Consider the following 24,990-nt stretch of genomic DNA (forward strand, 5'->3'; position numbering starts at 1 on the left):
TCTCATGAAACTTTCTCATGCATTGGGCTTTGGCTTTACTTGGGCAGATGTGTACCTGCACTATGCAAGAGCAACAGGGGCAGAGCAGGGGTGGTGGAAGGAGCAGAGATGCCCTCATATATTTTGGGAGGGTATATTGGCCTTATTGAGAAGGAGGATTTATCTTGTCCAGATGTGTTCCTAGGTTTATGTATTTGAGCAAAACTAGAATATCATTTAAATCAATAAAGATTTTGCATTTAGTAAATTTCAGACTTGGGCAAGGGCTGCAGTCCACTTTCATAGTTTTATGAAAAAGAGCACTTTTTATTTCACCATTTTCAGCTTCTAACCTCGACAACACCCCTAAATGCGTCTAAGCCTGTACGCAGATAAGTGTAGAGTTCTCCGTTTCTTTGAAATTTATACGTCGGTGTCCTAAAGTTTGGGTTCTTTTATGTAGTATTCAAAAAGATGATTGTAGTATTTAGTCTATGGGAGAGTCCATTCCAGAGTTAATTTGTAACTAAAGCAAATGAATCTATAAAAAGAAGAACGGTTACATAAGAAATATGTCAAGAAAAAGGAGGCCCTGATAAGGGCTATCTGAACCAGTTTGATCCCAGTGATTTTATGGCTTTGGAATTCAATTATAGGTGTGCTGGGAGTAGCAAATCACAATTCTGTAAATTAATGGGACACAAATATCTTTATCAAATTCTGTGTGTGTTCACATGCTGCAAAGTTCAATCCTGCCTTCCGTAAATAAACTCTTCGGAGCTATGCTGTATACCTCTGCTGAAACTGAATGCCAAAGCAACAGAAGTGCAGATACAGCACTGACTGAATCATTTTCCAAACATGCACACTGATATGAAATACTATGTTAAACAAGATTAGCAAAATCAATTGGTTTTTCCTTCTGGGAAGCGTTTTGCTTTACTCTAGCAGCATTTTTTTTCTTCTGCAGATGTCACAATCCTTGGTATTAAATAAGGCAGAGGATTCAAAGTATGGTAGCGATGTGTTCAGATAAATTGCACCTACTCCAATGTGTGTGGTGCCTATGGTCTGTCTTCTCTCCAGGTGGCTTTATCTAATGTGGGTAATGCCTTTCTTCTTACTTAAAGTAAAGAGATTAGCTTCAGATTAATTGCAAATTAAATTTTATGATGTAATCTATATAGATTTTTGTTCTTAAAAATGCCTACGCCTGTCTTCTCATAAGAATTAATCAGACCACTTTCCAGTCATTTACAGCATTATCCTATGCATGTCTCCTCAGAATCAAGCTCCACTGAGTTCATTGGGTCTGATTCCCTGACAGCAGATTGCAGCCTTGAAAGAGAAAGAGCTTTTCCCTTGAAATTTAGTGGGCATGTAATGTTATGTAATTAAGGATATGTTGGGCACGGTGCTCTCATTAAGGAGATGTCAGGCATGGCGCTCTCATTACTCTGGATTGCTTTATTACACATCTAAACTTGAATAACTCCGTGTGTGGTGACTGTTGTTAATGCAGGAGAGAAAGTGAAAGGTTGCCATTCGTGTTGGGGTTGATCTTGTGTTACAGACACTTCAAATGCATAAATGAATTTAAGTTTCACATTTGAAAATTGGGGAGAGGATATACAGGTCACAGTTCCCTGAAGTGGGGCAATTATACTCGTATTTTCCATGTAGTGAAAGAAACAGACCACATTTCTTTCACCACATTTGCACATTGTGCTAAGCCTTACTTTAGTATGATGTGCGCAAGCAGGAATGAACTGCAGACGGGCCTTCTCCTGCACAGCCTGGAGGAAGAGTTTGAAACTGTTGCCTCCTTTCCCCCTTAACCAGGGTTGCTTGTGTTATCAGGTGTGGCAAATGCTATTAACACTAACAGTGGTTGATATCAAAGAAACCAACTTCCAACCAAGGTTTATGAAGTGGGCTTATTGAAGTGAACCATAGTTAGTGTTGACCACAATTCTGGATCCAGACAACATGGCAAACTGTGGTTAACTAAAAAGTAGAAGTGAAAGCTTTTAAGGAGGGAGAGTATAAGCCCAAAACTATTTATACAAGATCATTTAGCATAGAAAAGGTGCATGGTGTATTTGGAGAGCCATATTCCCAACTGCACGCAGTCATTTTGTTGCTCACATGCACCGAACCTGTGCCTAACATGGCCTGCAAAGCGCAGTGTCTGTCTTGGGAAATGGGTCTTACAACCTGGCTAGCATATCTGATGTGGTCAACTTCCTTTTCTTTTCTTTTTTGCAATCGGCCACTTTTAGTAGGTGTGTAGAGGGTCAAGATCACGGATCATCTATGTTAGGAGTGCTGTTTGAAATTATGATGAAAGGTTTGGTTGGTTAAGTGTGTTTCCCTTCTGTTTGAGGTGGTTTTAGATTATTAGGGAAGTAGTGGGGAATCTTATGCAGCTGAACCGAGGAGAGTTGGGGGTGGGAGACGGCATGTATAGAACCCTTGTTATAAAAGTTATAAAAGTTAAAGTTAAAGGGCTTATCTGAAATTCCAGACACAGATCCCAATCCAAAGAAAAATAATGCCTGTGGTATTTTGAAATGAATGGAACTTAAATGACCCACATCTTAATGTGTCTCATTGATTACGAGCCACATCTTAATGTGTCTCATTGATTTCATTGGAAAGTGAGCTTAATTATATTCTCTGAATTGAAGCCCTTCAAAGGAGCATTGTTTTAGGAGTAAAAGTTAAAAAAAAACTCAAACACTTAGAGGTATCTTCCTAAGCCTGGGACTGCTAGAAGAAAAGACTTGGAGAAATACCTTTTGGTTATGTACAGTGGTACCTCGGGTTAAGTACTTAATTCGTTCCGGAGGTCCGTTCTTAACCTGAAACTGTTCTTAACCTGAAGCACCATTTTAGCTAATGGGGCCTCCTGCTGCCGCCGTGCCGCCGGAGCCCGATTTCTGTTCTTATCCTGAAGCAAAGTTCTTAACCTGAAGCACTATTTCTGGGTTAGCAGAGTGTGTAACCTGAAGCATATGTAACCTGAAGCTTATGTAACCTGAGGTAACACTATATCTGTTTTCCTTAGCACACTTCTTTCTTTCCTTTTGATTGCTAGGCATATTGCTTTAGGCATCTATCAAGACCTCAGTGCCACGTACTGTCAAAATAGATGGAACTCCTTGCTCCAGAATCTTGCCACCGTTGTTTTCCTTATCTGTGAAGGAAGCACAACTACTCCCAATGGAGAAATTTCATGCTGGCTTGGTCTTAAAATAAAGTTTAAAAAAAAATATCTGAGGGAAAGGTCACTTCCTAATAACTGTGACAATCTAAATTCCCAGGGAGCTTCAGGAATGATGCTACATGACTACTGCACTGACAACTTTCCAGTAATAAGTTGCTGAAATGCTGCCAGGGAAAGTTCTTTGCATTCAGGCAAAATTAGTGGAATAAGGACATGAACGTCAGCACATAATGGTTCAGTTTGTTCTTGGGTTGACATACATGCCTCCCATTTGTCTTTAGAACACCTTTCTTCTTCTGGCAATGATTTTTCCCAGCACTCCTGGTGACTTGCCTCAAGAGTTGGGTGTAAAACTAGTGGGAAATGAAATTGGGCAAGTAAGGGTAACCTAGCACCAGTAGTGGAATGGTCTCCTTTTCTTCCATTCTAGGAAATGATCTCCTTATAATAAAGTTATTAATTAACTAAACCAGGAACTGTCAAAGCTGTCACTCCTTCAAGCAGACTACAGATTCAGAAAAATTATGTAATGGTTGCCCATGGCTTGAAATAACTTTTTAAAAAAACTGTAGATACAGAGTAGTCCAAGTTCAAGTAAATCTAGTAGTCACAAATAGGTCCTGCTAAAACAACTTGATCCGTTGACGTCAGCAGTACTTAAACATGAAAGAATCACACTCTGTTTCCTTAGAACCTGCATTAGATTTGTGAGCAGTGGCCATCAATTTGACTGCATAAAACTTGCAGGTGTCAAGGTAACCAGGTAACTACAACTTATCCAATCCTGCAGAACACTTCCATTAAACTTCATTGCCATTGACTACAATGTCAATAGCTGGGTTGCAGTGTATGATGAGAAACACCCTTGTGGTGTTTGTTGCTTTAAAATTACCCTGTTTTTAATTGATTTTATCTGTCTGCAACTTATCTTGTTAAGTTGCCTTGGAATTTTTTTTTTGTATTAAGTGACTAACAAATGTAACAAGTAACAGTAAGAATTATGTGCAAATCTTCACCCAGTCATGCAGCTCCTGGGTGGCACTGGGGAAATTGCTGCCTCTCAGCCTAATTTACCGCATAGGGTTGTGCTGATGCTAAATTAGGGTGCTAAGCTCCTTGGAGAAAGGTAGGGTACAAATATAAAAAGCAGCACTCAGCTGTAGTATTCATAAAAAATGTTCTGTTTCGATTTAAAGATAGCTATGATGTGAAATAAGTATTATTATTATTATTAGTCAACAGCCTCATGCAGAAGCCTTTAGGTTGCGAAGTCATTAATGGTGGAGTCATTAGCTTCCTAGATAGATACTTTGAATAATCATATTGATGATATGATAATAGATGCACATTCAAATTATAAGTTGCCCACTTTTAATATTTAAGTCATGCTCTGGCTATATTATTGATTTACATCTGTACTCCATAATTTATTCTTGTGATTTACATTCTTACGATTTATGTTTTGGAGTAATAATAATAATTATAATAATGCTTGGCTTGTGCAAAGTATGTGAGTATTTTAAGAGCGTCACATATGTTATTGCTGTAATCCTTAGCAGCCCTGTAAGCTAGGTCAGCATTATCCCCACGAGGCAGATGAAGGGAAAGTGCCTTGCCTCAAGTCACCTAGTGGCTTGATAGAAGAGGCGAGATTTGAACTGAAGGCTCCCATTTCATGGCTTTGTCTCAGTGCTACTATGCTACACTAGTTCTCTGAGCTACTTATTAAACCATAATCAGCCATGCTTGAAGGTACTTGTTAAACCATAAACTCAAGTCTGCTCAAGTCTCTCATAGTCGTCTCGTTGTCCAGGTCTCAATTCATGCCTTGTCGTGTGTCATGTCTTGACACCCACCGCAGACAGTTTTGTAACATTCTTCCAATACATAACCATACTGTCTTCATGTGCTCATGACATAATCTATTCCCTTGCCCATGCTGTGCTTTGCTTTTTGGATGTGGTAATGAAATGCATGTCTTTTTCCACTTGCACGCCTACCTACTTTGCTTGAGCATGATCAAAAGGAATGCATGTCGCTGTCTAGTGGAGTGGTACATTTCCTCTTAGCTATGTTTAAAAAGTTTATTTTAACATAATTAAATCCTTTCATGGGCTTGTATGTATCATAAGAGCAGGAAGATTTCTTGCCATTTATCTTCCTTGGTCTACTGTTTCAATATTATTATAGACATCATCTGATCATCCAATGACTTTTTTCTTGGTTCGTGAGCAATTTTAATTTTAAAATTTTGTTAGTAATCTGACTCTCCCCCCCCCCCCCAGCTCTTCCAAATAATGAGGCAGTTCCTATCCTATGAATTAACTTCAAGAATAATTCCTCCTAAATATGAACAGATATACTAACAACATTTGAAGGCAGTGAATGCTACAGGTGTAGCAATCTTGGAGAAAAATCAGATCATACATAATGTTCTGACTTCATTATTGGTGTAGCTTGAATCAATTTTTTTAACATCTGATAGCCAGTCACTTATTAATTAGTTTATTAATTAGTTTATTTAGGACGTCTTCCTTTCTGGTGTTATCTCAATAAACAAATTTGCATTGTACAAGAGCATTAATGTATTTAAAACAGTGGGTTATATCCAGGAGCTGGTTCATTGATGTACATTCATTACAAAATATAAAATGGTAAGCTTTTAGCCTGGTTGCTGTCCAGAAAGGCATCATTTTTTTTCTTAATTATATTGGAAGTGTTTTCAATAGCTAGATTCCAGGATTGTGTGTTTATTTTACTGATCCCTTCTTCCCTTGGCCTCAAGTTCCTTGTATCTCTATATCTGCCCTTCATCTCTCACACATTCTGGTTCTCCAAGGCTCAATACTTTAGCTGGGCTAAACTATACTAAATTATACATATTTGCATACTTTGTAAAATGTTCAGAATTGCAAGCATCAGTTTTCTTTTCTGAAAGCGTCTCATACCAAGGGCACTCTGAAAACTTAATTAAAATTGCAGTCCTATACACGCTTACCTGAGGGTAAGTCCCACTGGACACATTGCAAAGTCCACCTTACCATTTAAAAGTTGGACTTCACTGTGTGAAGGGCCAAGACAGAGTGATTGTCTGAATTTCCTATTTCAAGGTCAACTGAAAAGTTCCAAAAAAGGACTGTCCTTGCTTAAAACCATATGCTTCATGGAATTCATGTGAGAGCTCTTACATTTGCCTTATTTCACAAAGGACAGGAACGACAGGATGTGGGATACTGCTGCCTCTAAGGACCCATCTTGGATATAAAATGGTTCCAGTTGGAGAGTTGTATATGGAAGGAATGCAGGAAGTGTACTATTCCTGGTCTTCTGCTTTTACTTTCCAGTTGCAGTGGGGATCACTCATGGATCCATCCAGAGTTTATTTTAGGGCATCTTCTCAAGTGTAGATAGCATATCCTACAAGCTTTTCAAACAAAGAGTTTTGAGTGGGGCTTTCAATAACTGCCTAAGCTATTCCCCTGCTTCCTATGCTCTTTGTCGTTGCTCTTTAGGATGTCAGATGCTGATTCAGGGGTTGTAATTTTTTTTGTCTGTTGAGGAGCCAAACTGCACAGTCACTCAGTTACGTAATGCGCCCCCACTAGAACCACATGACAATTAGCAGCAGGACCAGGCATGCTTCAGGGGTAACAAAAAGTCAGAGTGAGAGTTTCATAGTTCCTCATGTAGTTCTTCCTTGGGGGGGGGGGGATGATGGCAGTGTATTTTTAGATTGCAGAAATCCTGCCCCATAAGTGAAAATAGACTTTACATCTTCCAGATCTTCTGCCTATATGGTATAGGGCCACACAATGTTCTGGTAAAATGATAGCCAAGCAAATACTACATCACCACCTCTCCTCCATGAGCAGCTTACTTTGTATGCTTCCCAAAGCAGGCTGAGGTGAACAATTTTGAGTTTCACACAGAAGCAGTGCACCTGTCCCAGTGTAAAAGTTCATGTGGAATAAATGCCTTACAGAAGTGTGCCTTGCGGCATTCTCAAAATACTCTGTGTCTGTGCTGTGTAAAATATATACTACAAAATTGACACGTGTCAAAATGAAATGTTTCAGCTTTAAGTGGAAAACCACAAAATAATATGTACATGCAATGGAAGAGAACTAAATTCTACCCTTTTCCTTCCTTCCTTCCTTCCTTCCTTCCTTCCTTCCTTCCTTCCTTCCTTCCTTCCTTCCTTCCTTATACTAAGCAGGTGTTACAGTATAATTTATGTTAAAAAACCAAGCTCCATTCAAATTACTGATCCCGCTCCTCCAAAGCCTTGATTTTCGGCATGTTAGACAATAAGGGCACAGAAACAGAGACTTCCTCCTTTTGTGCTTTTCAAAGAAAATACATGGACTTTTGCCCTTTGCATATTTTGTAAGAATTCTGGGCAAGGAGATGACTCAGTGTCTTGGTAGCAGAACATATAACCTTTAAGTTCAAAAGCCGTGCGTTTACATCCTGAAATGTGCATAGGTTGAAATCTTCAAGTCTCTTTATTATATCATCCTTTAAGAAGATTTTCCCAGTACATGACAATATATACATGACAATATTTTGAAATCCCATTCCCCAATGTTAAATTTCCAGTGTACAGGTTTCATTAAATAATTCCTAACAGAAATATCTACCTCACTGTTATATCTTTTAGCGTGGCTGAAGAACAAGCTCACATGGCCAATCAACTTGGATTTTCACCCAAAGCTTCATCCAGTTGTGCTACAATTACAAATACAGAATTACCATTAAGGAAGAACAGGATTTGCAGCCAAAACGACACCATAGGAACCTTTAGAAAGCAAAGGATATTTAGGTACAACCAGCTCTGCCTGTTGAGAAGTCAGTGGCGCTGTTGATCAAAACCTAAATCTTTCAGCTGTTAATCATGAATTTAATATTATTGATAATGAATTAAGAATAAATAAATAATATGCGCCACTTTTTCCACAGTAGGCTGTGTGCAAAGCAGTTCACAAGAAACATCATCTTGTTAGTAAAATACAACACCACATTGGGGGGGGGGGGTACCACAATTTGTTATAAAACTTATTAACACATTAAGAGCATAAGATTGGCTGGATCATGCCATAGCTCCATCTAGTCTGGTTTCCTGTTTACCACAGTGACCAGCCAGGTGTCTATAGTCCACAAGCAGAAAACCTGAATGATTATGAGCAGGGCAGTACACTATAGACTGTATAGTGGCTTGCACTATAGCCTTTCTACATTTTTGCAAACCTGCAAATAAGTGTCTCAGGAACAGCTTCCAATTTGGTTACAGGCTTCACTTACTAAATTTATACAGGACCACCCCAATAACATGGCTTTGGGGGTGGCTCACAAACATAGATGATAAAATGCAGTTAAAGCACAGTCATAAAACAACACGATATATAACACAGTAACAACTTCAAGCCTATAATTTCCGACAGAGAAAATAAACCAAATGACTAAAAAGAATTCATAACATGTAAACCAAATTGGGGGTGGGTGGGTGCTGATTTACTCAGTAGAGTGTCGAATTCAGAGAAGCCTCGGCTTAAATCTACAATGAGACATGAAATTCACCTGTGACCTTAGGCTAGGTATCTCTCAGCCTAACCAGCTTCACAAGGATGCTGTGAGGGTAGAAGGTTCTGTGTGCCATTCTGAAATGGCATTTGGAGGAAGGGTAAGATAAAAATGTAAGAATGTTTGAATGGCAGGTGGTGACAAAGTTGTTGCAGGCAGAGTGATCTGTGTCACAAGTAGTTAGTTCTTCTACAAGTGGGAAACATTGATCTCCCACTGATTTAATCATAAACCTGCATATATAATGCAAAACTGAGCTTAATTGCATGCCCTGAATTGAAGAAAGAGGGAAATATTGTAATACTTCTATTTAGAAAAGGAGCTAAATTACACCTGGCTCGACATTAGTATAGAATTTGCAAAGCTTTAAGAGTTCTCATTTTAAGCTCAGACGGTAGAACAAGAGACTCTTAATCTCAAGGTTGTGAGTTCAAATCTCACATTTTGGGGGAAAGATTCTTGCATTGCAGGGATTCAGCTAGATGACCTTTGTGGCCCCTTTCAACAATTCTATGATTCAATGATCCTCAGTGCTTATGCATTCACAGTTAGTGGAGTGCTTTATCTACACCCATTTGTGCACATTGCTACCAACTGAGGTTAAAACTATTCATTTGATGAAGTTAGTCCATAGAAGTTGGTGCTATACTGAATGTCTTGGAACTCTTTCTCATTTTCACTGTTACACAAGAGCAACATCGCTTTAGTTTAGACTCACTGCAGTGGAAGTAGATGAATCTCTCTCCCTCTCCCACATATGCAAACAAGGTACAATAAACACAAGGTGATTTCTGCCCATGTGCATGTTAATACAAGTTGGCATTTGTTACAAGGGATTTGTTTGGTTCAAAAGTGCAGTTGCATGAAATGGCTTTGGTTCATCAACAAAAAGTGGCTAGTTTGTTTTTCTTGAGATTGTGCAGGTGAGAAAATAAAAGCTTGTTAAGGGGAAGTCTTATCCTTCTGTGCACTCTGCTAGCACAAGCTTTCATGTCAGTTGTACAGGTTCCTCATGGACTTCTGGGTGAGAGCTGTCAGGAGTTGGGGAGATGCCAGTTCAGAATGATACATTTAGGGATGGTTTCACGAAAGGGGAGAAGCTGGAATTAGACACACAGAAATTAAGAAGAGTCAATCAAAAAGATGAAGGTGACATAGGAAATATTGCTCATACAATCAGAAACCCAGCTCCCCAGTGAAAATTAATGCCCTTTTTTGCTCTTTCTCAGTTGCTTTGCAGTACTGTAGCTTTAGATTTAGCAGACATTAAACTAATGTATACAAGATAACCACATAAACTTAGTATCATAGAGATTTCTGAAACAGTGTTAAGAACCCTGAAGTACTGTTCCATGGTGCAGCAATATTTTCAGTTTTGACATCTCTAATATGCAATTGGCATATTTAAATAATAGAAATGAAAAGTTATTAATTTTGCTTTAGCACTCTTACCTGTGAAATAAACCCATTTATCTGAGTTCTTCTAAGGTAAAGGTATACTCATTAGAAAAGTAGATCTTCAGTTTATGGAAAAATGAATAAAGAAAAATAGATGACTTCCCAAAAATATACTTCAGGTGAAATCCTAATGTACTTACTAGAGAATAAATCTTATGAAACATAGTAGGATGAACTTCTGAGTAAACATACACAGAACAGCATTGTACATAGTTTTGTTCCACAAAGAATACTTATCCAGAATTTCCTTCATGTTCAGTCAGATGAGCTTGAAATGACAAGTGAAATTGATTAAAATAATAGGTACTGCTCTCTGTTTCATCTCATTAAATACTGGTAGGCAACTAATGTAAAGGGAAAGGGAAAGGGACCCCTGACCATAAGGTCCAGTCGTGGCTGACTCTGGGGTTCAGGCGCTCATCTCACTTTATTGGCCGAGGGAGCAGGCGTACAGCTTCCGGGTCATGTGGCCAGCATGACTAAGCCGCTTCTGGCGAACCGGAGCAACGTACGGAAATGCTGTTTATCTTCCGGCTGGAGTGGTACCTATTTATCTTTTTTTTCCAAGTGAATTTTTATTGTTTTCCTTACATATTCTTTTCCAACAAATTGTAATAGCACCATACATTCCCTTTGACTCTGCCAAGTCGCGACCCTCCTCCCTCCCCACAACTGGTATATTTATCCTCTTTCCATCACACACATCATTCTCATATTAGTACTGTTATAAAGGTAAAGGTACCCCTGCCCGTACGGGCCAGTCTTGACAGACTCTGGGGTTGTGCGCCCATCTCACTCAAGAGGCCAGGGGCCAGCGCTGTCCGAAGACACTTCCGGGTCACGTGGCCAGCGTGACATCGCTGCTCTGGCGAGCCAGAGCCGCACACGGAAACGCTGTTTACCTTCCCGCTGGTAAGCGGTCCCTATTTATCTACTTGCACCTGGAGGTGCTTTCGAACTGCTAGGTTGGCAGGCGCTGGGACCGAGCAGCGGGAGCGCACCCCGCCACAGGGATTCGAACCGCCGACCTTTCGATCGGCAAGTCCTAGGCGCTGAGGCTTTAACCCACAGCGCCACCTGCGTCCCCTAGTACTATTATACATTGGAGGTATTATGTCAATCCTGCTAGTGTCTTGACCTCTTTACAATTCTTCTTTAAAGATTCAATAAATTTATTCCAGTTATTTTGGTATCTTTGATCTCCCTGGTCCCGGATCCTCCCTGACAGTTTGGCAAGTTCTTCATATTCTGTCAACTTCGCCTGCCACTCCTGAATAGTTGCTATATCTTGTACTTTCCATCTTTGGGCCAGAAGGGTCCTCGCGGCAGCTGTAGCATACATGAACAAATTTTGATCTTCTATTTTAATTTCTGTTCCTATTAAGCCTAATAGACACGCTTCCGGTCTTTTGGGGAAAGTATATCTAAATATTTTTTTCATTATAAATTGATTCCCAAAATTTTTTTACCTTATCGCAGGTCCACCACATATGGAAATAGTCGCCATCTGCCTTTTTACATTTCCAACATTTTCTTTCTTTTTTCCTATACATTTTAGCTAATTTTACTGGTGTCAAATGCCATCTATACATCATTTTAGCAAGTTTTCCTTTAAAGCCATGCATCCTGTAAATCTCAAACCGGTACCTATTTATCTACTTGCACTTTATCATAGCGGTACCTATTTATCTACTTGCACTTTGATGCGCTTTCAAACTGCTAGGTTGGCAGGAGCAGGGACTGAGCAACGGGAGCTCACCCTGTCGCGGGGATTCGAACCGCCGACCTTCTGATCGGCAAGTCCTAGGCTCTGTGGTTTAACCCACAGCGCCACCCGCGTCCCTTCAGGCGACTAATGTATTTGCATGTAATGCTAAGCCAAACCATTGTTTAGTACAAACAAGAACACCTGCAGGCTCCCAGAGAGGAAGCTGAGGCAGCATTGCTCCTTCCTGGTTGTTCTGCTGCTGTGCTGTGTTAAGCCATGGTTTGGTTTAGCATGCAATCCAAGCCTGTGTTTGTGGTTTAGCTCTCTCCAGACAACCCACAAGATGCAACTAAGGCTTGTCATATGGCTTCCAGCTTGTGGTTTAACTAGGAGAGCTAAACCATGAGCCCAGGTTTGAAAGTCATGCTAAGCTAAAGCATGACTTAGGTCAGCAGAAGAGCAGAGTGGTTGTGATCTCTTCAGTGGGAGCCCACCCATTTGATCCTTCCTGCTCTGCCATGATTCAGCTAGCTGGTATGAGTTTTGTAATCATAAAAACTGACCTCTTAGCGAAAACCTTTGCTCCAGCTGGCAAAGATCAGGAACTAATTGTGTCAAGCTACTAAATATGGAACTAGGTCTCCTTCTGGCACATTAATGACACATTAATGGCACAATTTCAAGGGAAATACTTTTTTTAAAAAAAGTAAGACATACTGTTAAACTCCACTCGAGTCTGTTGTAAAAGCTCTTCCCCTTCCCCTTTGACATTGGCACTAAGCCAAGCTGAGTGAGAGATGCTTGAAATGCAAGATCACCTCTCCCCACCTGTGCAGTCTCACTCATGTTAGAATTAGGCACTCCACGTGTGTGGGCAGCACACGGACAACAAATATGGCTGCCACAAGTTTGGGCCTACATTAAAACTTAGCTGATCATAGTATGGCTTTGCTCCAAAGAGTACATATTGGGACTTGAAATTTGACTTTTGGCTTCTTTACACATTACGTTTTTAGGCACACACACAAAAATGTTTTCAATGTATCTAATATGTCAAATGGTGAATGTGACAAAACAGGCATTGTGAAAATATGTGCATTGTACTTGTACAATCGTCAGGGAGCTAGGTTTAGCCAGAGCTTCCTTGGAAGCGTACGTTCAGTGTCAGACAAATGTTTGCTGATATGTAATGTGTGAAACAACCATTTCTTGGGGATTAAAAAAAAAAATTCTGTATGTCTGGAAATGCAGGCACCTGGAACTTTAACACTAGCATAGCCATAGCATTTTTCCAGATCTAACTTGCACACCTGCTATTAGTCAAAATTTAATAGACCTGGGAGATCTGGTCAGAGATCTGTATTACCTAATTTAGTTTGGCCCTAAGTAGGCATGATGGGTAACTTGTGATCTTCCTGAGTAGCCACAAGCCAATTATAGCCTAAAGTAAAGTCATAAAGGCTGCTGTTGTGCCATCATAAACAAATGAAATATTTAAGCTTGTTAATTATTGAGTTGAGTTTACCACACCAAATTCCTGAGCTACTTATGTGGAAGCCAGTTCTCTTAAAACTGAATGGGGCCAATCTTCAAATAAAGATAAGGATATTGAAATGATTTGCAGCGCAACCCTAAGCGTGTTTCATCAGGAGTTCAGCTGGTGTATTTAGAACTGGTGAAGTAGTACTTAATATTAATTATGTCAAATTATTTCCCTTGCATGTAGACTGAGTAGCTAACAAAAGTATTACAATGACTGTAGGATACTTTGACATCTGTGCTGTACTTATAAGAGACCTGCAGGCCAAAACATGTCCATTGTAAAAAAAAATCCATAAAGTTTAACACAGAATTACAAAATCAGTAAAACAAACACTTTTACTTGTCTGCCTGCCCACACATACTGTCCATTGCATGAAAATAAGCCCTGTTGAGTTCAGTAGTACTTGTTGTTGTTTAGTCGTTTAGTCCTGTCCGACTCTTCGTGACCCCATGGACAAGAGCACGCCAGGCACTCCTGTCTTCCACTGCCTCCCGCAGTTTGCTCAAACTCATGCTGGTAGCTTCAAGAACACTGTCCAACCATCTCGTCCTCTGTCGTCCCCTTCTCCTTGTGCCCTCAATCTTTCCAGGGAGTCTTCTCTTCTCATGAGGTGGCCAAAGTATTGGAGCCTCAGCTTCAGGATCTGTCCTTCCAGTGAGCACTCAGGTCTGATTTCCTTTAGAATGGATAGGTTTGATCAATAGTACTTACTCCTGTGTAAATGAATATAGGGCTGCAATCTAAGTTAGTCCTGTGTGTGTGTGTGTGTGTGTGTTTGTTTGTTTGTTTATTATGTTTATTTACAGTTCTTCGTGTTCCCAAAGTGGGTAATGATCATTTAAATGCTATGACAAAATCAAAATAAGCAAATTTGCTGTAAAACACAATATAAATAGTCAGCCAGCCTAAAAGGCAATAAAAGAGCTTCCCTCTTTTGAGGTTTCCAAAAATTGCCGCACTAGTTACCTCAAGGCAATTCTTGTTTGCTTGAGGCAACTAAGTGGTGACTATTTGCAAGCATGGTTTAACAACATTTATACCATAACGTGGTGATCGTGTGATTGAACACAGATACTTGAGTGCTATGGAAATCTTATATTTAGTAACACATGCTTGAAATTAACTATGTTTTTAAAAAGTGTAGGCCAGTTTTAAGATTTACTAATTAGCAGTTGTATTTAAACAAGTTACAGATAGGTAGCCGTGTTGGTCTGCCATAGTCAAAACAAAACAAAAAAATTCCTTCCAGTAGCACCTTAAAGACCAACTAAGTCAGTTCTTGGTATGAGCTTTCGTGTGCATGCACACCGTGTATCTGAAGAAGTGTGCATGCACACGAAAGCTCATACCAAGAACTGACTTAGTTGGTCTTTAAGGTGCTACTGGAAGGAATTTTTTTTTTTTTTGTATTTAAACAAAACATTCATATGGAACATATCTTTAAGGCTGTAATCCTATGGATACTAATGGGAAAATGGAGTAAGGATTGCAGAGTCACTTGGGAGAAGGACTTATTGAATTCTGTGGGACTTGCTTCTGAGTAGATAAGGATAGGATTGCACTGTAAGTAGCTTTTGGCAGTGGGGCTGTTTTCCTTTTATCACCTTGTTATTCCAGATGCTGAACTGTAAGTAATAGCATTTTATTTCTTGAAAACGAACTGATCTTCGGTGAGTGATAAGCAGATTTTTACATCTCTGACCACCCATCCAGTACATGCTCAAAGCATTCAAATTCCACATATTTTAAAGCAGCATAATAGTGCAATCCCATACATGTCTGTTCAGAAGTAAGTTCCATTGAGCTTAAGGTAAGTGTTATAGGAGTTCAGTTTTAGCAAAATACATAGGATTTCAAGCTGCCTACCTCTGAGTTGAAGTATGTATTTTCTCTTAACCTCCTCTCTCCAAAATACAGAATTTGGACCGTTGTGCATTATTTGAACTTTTAGAGCCCTTGTAAACTTGTAGAAAATGCAAGAATTGTTTTGATATCAAAGCATCTTAAAGTAAGGAGCAGAATGCCAAATCACTATAATGTACACCCATAGCAGAATCCACAAAGGTCAGTGAGACTTACCTACCCAAGCAATAATGACTAGGATAACATCACAAGTTACTATAAAATTTACACCAGTCTATTGGGTAGATTTGAACCCAATTTGCTTCAAAGGTGCTTATGGGGATATAAACTGGGATTCCCCTGTATATGCTGCCCCTGAACTTCTTGAAAGAAGAGCAGGATACCAATAAAGTAAATAAACAGATGAAGTTAATGTGTTTCTTTAAAAAAAAATGTGTTCAGCTGCATGTAATGTTTGGAATTGCTTTATAAAATTAATAAGTGAGCATTTTGTCTCCCTTCAAATGTGTGCTTGTTTCTCTGACAAAGAAGCTTCTTTTACTGAATCAGTTCTGTCTCACACGTGATTAACGTTCGTGATGATGCAGCTGGTTAGATGAAAATGATATGTTATTACGCATGTTTCCTTTTAAAGCGCATATATATATAAAACATACCTTGGCTGAAAAGAGATTTCCATGTTGACTGCAAAGAAAAGAAAGACCTCCATCTATTTCGAAAGTAAACGAATGTGTTGGCTGTGTGTAGGGAGTACTAGTTAGGACTTGAATGACCTGACTGGCAAATCTTGCGCTTATCTGGCAAATCTTGCGCTTATCTTTGCAATATGTAAATTCTGGGACAAATTTTTCTCTTAAAACTGTCTGTGAGGTTGCTGAAGAGCTGAAAAACAGGACGTTATCATTTGGTTGGTATGCAGTCAGTTTAGGGTCGATTGCTGCAATATTCCCATAGTTGGTCATCTGATCTGGTCCAGCCTGGGGCCTGATCAAAACTTCAAAAGTAAGGAACTCTAATCCTAGGCTGTCCCAAAACAAAGGATACATTAGACTTTAAAGGAGCATCAGTGGTTGGTCTCTGATTTGTTTCTCCACTTTGCTGGGCAAAATAGCTTTTCATGGCTTCAACCTGCATCTTCCGGTGGTGAAAGGAGGCTATTGTGAGGCCTCTTCTTAAAAGGGCTTTCCAAGACCCAGCATCTTTCCAGTTTCTGCTCAGTGGCAAATCTCTATCTTGTGGACAATGTGATCAAACTGGTGGAGACTGTTCTCCAAATGTTTTCGGACAATCTGGTAGACACATTTCAACCTCCCTTCTGTTTGGTTCCTGTGATGAATGATCTATACCAAGTAATGGACAGGATGAGCTGGATATTTTGATCTGTAAAAGATGTCCTCTCCCTCTCTTCTTTCTATTGGGAGCACATGTAACTTTCAAAGTGCTGAAAAGGTGCTTGGAGTTGGTCTTGGGCTGAATTATGGCTAAGAAACTGAAGTTGTGGTCAGACAAGATAAAGATCAGTAGGTTATCAACCCAAGAAAGTGGTGTTTCTTTTTTACATGTGATGCCAGCAACCGAGAGGGAGGGGAGGGGAAAGGGAGAGGTGGCAGGGAAGTCGGCTCAGTGTAGCCACATTGGATTGGCTCCGCCACTGTGCCCACACCACACCAACCTCCCTGCCACTTCACCCCTCTTGGTTATCAGCAGCAACCTCCACATTACGAAGCCATACTCTGCTGGCCACTACTATATGCAGTTAAACTATGTGCTGCACTACTGCATGATGGTCCTTCCCAAGCTGTTAATGAGCTGTTAATGAAACGGGCAGGTTAAAAATCCATGTGCTGTTCCCCCCCCCCAAATATTTTTAGTAAATAGTGTTTTGCCAGTCCTTTAGGTCAAGCATCCTTAATTTGTGAGTCTGATCCATCAAGCCAAACACAACCCACCAGTCCTGTACAGGCCCAGGGCTGTTGGAGAAACAGAACAATTATTTAGTCCAAAATAGATAAACATGCACTCACTAACACCCAGTTCCAGGACAAGGTTTTCAGAAGGCAAAAAAAAAACCATTAAAACTCACTTGTCACCTTTACACTGTTAATTTTGATTACTACCTGCAATTTGATCTTCAGTGAACTTTGACGGTGAACTCCTTTTCCTGTTTAAGGGCATAACTGAATGGGGTCAGATGTGTTCTGAGTTCACTGGTTATGCTCCCTCTGCTGACTCTGCAGCAGCACAGCAAAACAGCGATGGATAGGAAGAAAGTCAGGGAGAAACGGTGCAAAACAGGAGCATAGCGGTTGACCAGACTTAAACAACAACACGGCACAAGGCAGACTATGCATACATAATGGTCCATGCTAGCTGGGTGGAACTGAAAGGAGTATGCAATCTCCTGTTTTCCAAGCTGATTTTAAATACATACATACATACATACATACATACATACATACATTCTATATTCTGACCAAATGACAATTACATGATATTTACATTACTATAACATGGTATTAACTGTACTATATGAATTTTGAGTCTATGAAGATAGTAAATATATTTGCAGCATGCTATTCACGTGCTGTGTGTAAGGGTAGATATGTGCATAGGCTGTCTGCTACTAGCACTGCAAAATGGAAACTAGCACAGTACTGGCCTGCAGCTAGCACAGATGTGAAGCGGAAAGCCAGACTCAGCCTCTCTCCCGATTCACCATCCCCAAGGCTATCCCTTATGTCACCATGGCCTTCCTGGTGCTGATCAAATGGTAAAAAAAAAAAAACAGTTTGTATGTCATTGTCATAATAAAAATCAACATAAAACCATATACCCTTCCTTATTATTTTCTCTCTCTTTTTGCGTAGTTGTATCTCTAGGAATTTCCTTTTTTGTAACTTTTCCTTTACTGGTTTTGTAAAAACAAGTATTAAATCAGGATGTTGTGTCTGCTTCTTTGTAACAGGTCTAGGGACAACATTCTGTAGAGTATTTTCATCTGTTTGTAGGGAGGAAATGTCTAGAATGCAGTGAAGCAAGCCATTCAGGTTAACAGAGAGAAAGCATGGTTTATAGGGTAATTTGTGAACAGGGATTGAGTGGGGGGGGGAGATGTTGGTACCATGGTGATCTCTTAGGCATGATTCTTTTATTTATTTATTCACCCTTTTCCCAGGCTAATTCACAACAAATGAATTAGATCAGGCTAATTCACAACAAATATATAGACGTCACAATGCAAACTGTTGTGAAGGGGAAAGTGTGTCTTTTCCCCCTCCTAAAGCTCCTTGTGAGAGAACTTTAAAAGTTCGTGGCCAATATGCCCTGATCCTAATCCTACTATTCAGGACACTAGAAATTCTATGTAAACTATAATATTAGAAACAACACTGGGGATGAAAGCTGACAACTCATCCAAGCAAATGTCAAATATCTTCATTAGGTTTTTGTGTATGTGTGCAAATATTAGTTGTTCCTATAGAACACTTTTAACTGCTTCTCTGTTACAATGCTCATCCCTATAAACCACTAAGAATTTTGTTGTTTACTACGTATCTGTTTTTCTTCATTCTTCACTTATTTAACAACATTTACATACCTCCTGAATGTAGGAAAATTGATTGTAAGCTGTTTATAAAACCTCTAAGTGGTTTATGGCAATTTTAGGGTGTGTGCTCATCTTAAACTGTCTCTGTACATTCAGTGACCGAATACTTTTGCAAGACAATTTCTGTTACCCTTTGGCAGTTGGAGGGGGGACAGACCCTTCAGATTATTAGAAACCAGGACTGCAATTTCAGGAGCCAGTATTATTATTATTGTTTATTTAACTTCTAATCCTGTATGGAGCCAAATAATTGTTTAAAAATATTGGGTGGCATCTAATTTTTAGAGAACCAGGTGCCTGAAACATTTCCAGAGAAATTAGTTTTTCACACCCATTATCTATATCTCCAGTTAAGTCTCCATTTCTACATTGTGTTAATCATTTGTTACATTTTATCTAGCCAGTTATTAGTTTTGATGTTCCTTCATCTATTTCCATATAGGCTTTTGGATGATTAGCAAGCATAACTGTTGCTTTAGTGCATTGCTGAATAAAGCCTGCAGTGTTTTTAAAGAACAAGGTGTTCCTTTTTATTTTGATATAATGCTGTGCTCAGTAAATTACTTGCAGTAATTTCTAGTCATATAATTGCTGCAGGCACCTAGATGATCCCATTATGATACAGTCCATGTTCCAAGTATATTATGCATTTTAAATAAATACACATTCTAATTTTATTTCTAGATAATTTCCAGATTTTTTTCTGATATGCGTCTGTATTATTGACACCCTAGTTCATTTGCACCATTGCAGCTACCTGCTGCACCATAATGCCGTCATGTTTAATGACACTGCTTGACTAGCTGTACTCATTTCTAGTTCATTGCATTTTCTGGCACAAGGAGGCTGCAAACCTTTGGCCATAATTTTGGTATCGGACAGAATTTTCTCACTGAATACTTGAAACTTGGCCAAAAGGATGTGGTGGTCCAGATTGCTTTCCATCCATCATCACAGAGAATTGTTTGTTTCTCAGATTGTGGTCTGAGAATGTTAAACCTATAGCTTAAAGTCCCAGGCAACAATTAATTTTAGACAGTAGCTATATTTTGAACTGATTGAGGTCTTGGGGGGGGGGGGACAGCAGCAATGGTTCTACCCACCAACGTGCTCCCAGTGAAGTAGAGTTACAGGCAAAGAAGGGTTCTTGAACTGATTCCTCCTTTGTGTGATTAAGCAGTTTAGAAATGCTTGTGAGTGAGTGAGTGAGTGAGTGAGTGAGTGAGTGAATGTCTTACCTTAAGATTCCATAAATGTCCTACTTCAAGCAAACACCTGACCACAATGGCAAATCTCTGTGACATTTGGACAAGATTTCTTGCATCAATATGGGACTCTTGCAGTGGCTGAGAAGAAAAGTGTGGTTGTGATGGAGCAGCAGATGATGGATCCCAACATGGATGGCTTCTGGGATGCATTAAATCAAACAGTAGTGCTTTGATGTTTGTGGATAAGGTGGCAGCGCAGCTCACAGGCTTCCATCCCCATCTTCCCACAAAGTTAAACTGACTTTATTTCATGGCTTTTCCTCAAAGAGTTTTGTGAAGATATTGAAAATTCTCAGCTAAAGAAGTCCGCTTCACAGAACTACATAATTTGTAGGCTCTAAAGAGATGGGGAGTGGCTGTAAAATCGCTTGAACTTACTACTTTGCAAGGAATCCTTTCACCCCTCCTGCTTCTTTGAGCTCCTACTCCAGTTTTGCTTTAGAATGTTCTAGAATTAGTCAAGCTATCTTTGCTGAACAAGAGTACCACCAGTCAAAACTTTTGACTCAAAAACATAACCTATACCAGGCATAGGCAAACTCGGCCCTCCAGATGTTTTGAGACTACAGTTCCCATCATCCCTGACCACTGGTCCTGTTAGCTAGGGATGATGGGAGTTGTAGTCCCAAAACAGCTGGAGGGCCAAGTTTACCTGACCTATACGTTCAGTACTTTTACCCGAATAAAGTGTGTTGTAATCGCTTTTTAAAAGCAAAACAACAGTATTTTTCCAACTTTCTCCTAGACATGTTTACTCAGAAGAAAATCCCATTGGTTTCAGGGGAGTTTATTTCCAAAGTCGTATGCTTAGGATTGCAAACTTAAAGGCATGCCCAGACTCACCCAGGTCACAGAGGACATCTGCTGCCTTAGCAGTGGCACCAGCTACTGTGAAATGTTTGCATATGTCACAGAGGAAGTTAAAAGTTGACACAAGCCTCTCCTCCTTATTCTTATAACGTTATACATGATAAAATATTGCTGTCTTTCTCGCCAAAAGCTGCTTAGAAAAAGGCATAGTGGTGTTAGCTGGTTCAAAGTAAACAGAGTCAGACAGGTTTTTATTACATAAAGGTGTAAAGTCCACACATGCCAACAGGTCCCAAGTTCAAATGAAATACCCAAGCTAAGTAAGCCTCTTTTTTTTTTTACTTCGTTTACTCTTTTTTACAAGATTAGTTCTAATCTTGAGTATTTTGTGGTTCTAATTCAGCTTTCCCCAAGCTGGTGCCCTCCAGATGGGCTCCAACTCGCCTCATCCCTAGACATTATCCATGATAGCTGGGGCTAGTATGGATAGGTTGTTCGATTTAAGCAGTAGCCTATATGGGAGGGGAAAACTACCACCACAACCCCAGGGAGCATAGGACCCAACTCCTAGGGGTTGAGGTCCCTTTGGCCCCCCCATAAAATATTTGAGGGGGCGGGCCCGATGTTGATAGGCATTGCCATTCAGTTGGTATGTGTGATCGATTATGTGAGGTGGGGCTTGCCTGGGTCCCCTGATATTTTATTCAAGTTGGCACCCCTGCCAGGGAGGTTTGCCTGGGGTCTTCATATTTTTAGGGGCCAGGCAAAAACATTGCTCTTCAACTAGGCTGATTAATATTCTGCAACCTTTTAAATGTGTCTGTGGGGAGTGGGGTGTTATTGTTTTGTTGTTTCAGTTTAATTATTTACTTGTGTTTTATCTTGCATTTTATTCTGTAAACTGCCCGGAGATCTTTTGATGAAGTGATGTATATACATTTAATAGTGATAATGGTGTTACAGTGGTAAAGTGTGTATGTTCAGAAAACCATCTAGGTGGTCTCAGCCTGTACCCTTTATATATTTATTCTGGACTACGTTGCAGACTTCTTGTAAGCGTTCCTGAGAAGAAGTACTTAAGCTGCCATTCTAACCCCACTGATGTGGAAGTAAGCCCCAATGAATTCAGTAGGACTTATGTCTAAGTAGAGATGGTAAGGATTGTGTGGTAAATGTGCTTGAAATGCACACATATCAAGTGTGGGGAACTGTTGAGCCTCCTGAGGTATCTGAATTGCAATACAGTCATACCTTGGGTTGCGCATTTTCGGGTTGCAGACCACGCCAAACCTGGAAGTACCGGAACAGGTTACTTCCGGGTTTCAGCGCTCACACATGCGCAGAAACACAAAATGACGTCATGCGCAGAATCGCGTCACGCATGTGCGCAGACGCGGCGCTGCGGGTTGCGAACATGCCTCCCGCACAAATCATGTGCGCAACCCGTGGTATGACTGTAGTTCAGAAGCTTCTGGAGGACTAAAGTTTCTCCACACCTTCACTATATAAATGCTTGCTTTTATTATTATTAAGTAGGACGCAGTGTAACCATTTCCTTTTGCAATGCCCTGATTATTTTATTTCATTTTATTTCATTTTATTTATTTTTCATCAAGGTTTGGTATTGTTCCAGATTTACTGTGTCAATCTGGAGATTCTTTGGCTAGGTGGCTAGAAAAAAAATGTGTCTTTTCTCATGCCAGTAGTGAAACATATGAGGCAGCCTTATACTGAGTCTGAGTATTTGCTCATCTAGCTCAGCATGGTATTCTGTGATGAGGTGCCTCATCACTGTCTCAGGCAGGCAGGGGAAGGGGGATTTCCAGCCCTGCTACCAGAGGGAAAAAAGAGATTATACAGCAGATAAATTAAAACCATCCAAGTCAGAATAAAAACCAGAGATAATAAAAATAAGTTCTCCTAACCAGTCCTATTTTGAGGCATGGGCTTTTTGCAAAAGTACATTTTGTTTTTAAAGAACAGCAATATATCACTCAGATACTCACATTTTATCCAATGGAATGATGCAGCAAGTTTCCCTCAGGGTTTCTATGCCTCTTACTTTTTGAGCTTGCGAAAACCGAAGTTTTGTTTTGGCCTTGCTATGTTCTCTGTTTTTGGTTAGCTGTGGATTGGCAATTTTCAGGGCACAAATGTTGGCTGGGATCCAAAGAACAACTGCTTATTATGTCCCATGTATGCTTTTGACTCGTTTCTTAAACAGTGCTCTCTTATCCAAGCTGCGTGGTAAACATGCATTTGCAAATGTGGGTTGTTTCAAAAGCCATTACACATCTGGCATGGTCATCTGTTGTTTGTGTGTGCGTGCGCGCACACGCGCGTGCCAAAGTATCTCTCTTTGGAACATGGACTTTCTATTTTGATTTCATCTATTTATCTGTTAGGGGTGGGGAAGAAATTTAATTATATTTGCATTTAAAAGGGAACCTAATTAATCCACACTTTCTGAAGCAATATGCAAACTGAAAAACAGCCATCCTTTGAAATTTGCATGTCTTCAAATTTTGCAATGCAGATCGCCTACCAAGTAACGAAAAGCGCATATGCTAGAGTAAAGTATGCGTCAAAATCTATATATTACTGAAAATAATATCAAGCGGGTTGGACTAAATGATCCTCAGGATCTCTTCCAACTCTATGATTCTATTATTCTAACGTACTATATTAGAGGAAATTGCTTTGCAAAAATGTGTATGTTAGGCAAACCTGCGTACCAATATGTGCATATTAGTAGAAATTCACTGGTGAATTTTCATGAGTACTTCTGATATGCAAATGCAGAGACCTGGACTTTAAAACTGAAAACATTAGAAGCTGAAATTGATATATCCATCCATCCCTACTTTCTGTGCATCCATTTTGCTCATCTTCTTTACTACTACTGTTTTCCCACTACATTGATTTTATGTTAGCCATGTTTAATTAAGGAACTATATTCATGTAGTCCCACCCCCAAAAATCTCTCATTCATCTCTCTTTTGTTTCAGGGTTTACAATGGTTGATACAGAAATGCCGTTTTGGCCCATGAACTTTGGAATTAGCCCAGTGGACTTCTCTGGGATGGATGAACACTCGCACTCCTTTGATATAAAGCCTTTCACTACAGTTGATTTTTCAAGCCTTTCTTCACAACATTATGAGGACCTTCCTCCTCTCACAAGAACTGACCAGATGACTGTTGACTATAAATACGACTTGAAGTTTCAAGAATGCCAAAGTATGTCAGATTTCAAATGTTTGGTTGTTTTTAGCCATTGGGTAGGGTTTATGGATCTTTCATTTTCAATAGTGTATCTGAAACATAAAGCTCTCCCCTTTTGTTTAAACTAAACATAGTATATAGTCTATTTACATTTTTATATAAATGTATATAACTAGGATGACTTTATTCTGATCAGGCCTACAACCCTGTATGTTTACCTCAGTTGAAACCACTGTTTGAATGAGATATCCAGTTCTGGTTTAGAGGGCAACTATGAGGTGAGGGACGCAGGTGGCGCTGTGGGTTAAAGCCTCAGCACCTAGGACTTGCCGATCGAAAGGTTGGCGGTTCGAATCCCTGCGGCGGGGTGCGCTCCCGCTGCTCGGTCCCAGCGCCTGCCAACCTAGCAGTTCGAAAGCACCCCCGGGTGCAAGTAGATAAATAGGGACCGCTTACCAGCGGGAAGGTAAACGGCGTTTCCGTGTGCGGCTCTGGCTCGCCAGAGCAGCGATGTCACGCTGGCCACGTGACCCGGAAGTGTCTCCGGACAGCGCTGGCCCCTGGCCTCTTAAGTGAGATGGGCGCACAACCCCAGAGTCTGTCAAGACTGGCCCGTACGGGCAGGGGTACCTTTACCTTTACCTTTTTATGATTTGTGGCAATTAAATATTTTCCAGGTTGCATGTCACAGTAAACTATGATTACTGCAGCTGTACTTTGC

At 40.0% G+C, this 24,990-nt stretch overlaps 1 protein-coding gene across 3 annotated transcripts in view; it reads left to right on the forward strand.

The window, feature by feature from the left end:
• The window catches only part of PPARG (peroxisome proliferator activated receptor gamma), a 62,651-nt gene that overhangs the window by 14,174 nt on the left and 23,487 nt on the right, over positions 1-24,990 (forward strand). For all 3 annotated transcript variants that reach the window (XM_083726838.1, XM_083726840.1, XM_083726839.1), the window contains one exon: positions 24,054-24,284. In XM_083726838.1, coding sequence (XP_083582964.1) covers positions 24,062-24,284 — 223 coding nt within the window. In that variant the 5' untranslated portion in view covers positions 24,054-24,061. The remainder of the gene's footprint in view (positions 1-24,053; positions 24,285-24,990) is intronic.

The sequence above is a fragment of the Podarcis gaigeae genome (genome assembly GCF_964106915.1).
Source record: "Podarcis gaigeae genome assembly, chromosome: 2".
Classification (NCBI taxonomy): domain Eukaryota; kingdom Metazoa; phylum Chordata; class Lepidosauria; order Squamata; family Lacertidae; genus Podarcis; species Podarcis gaigeae.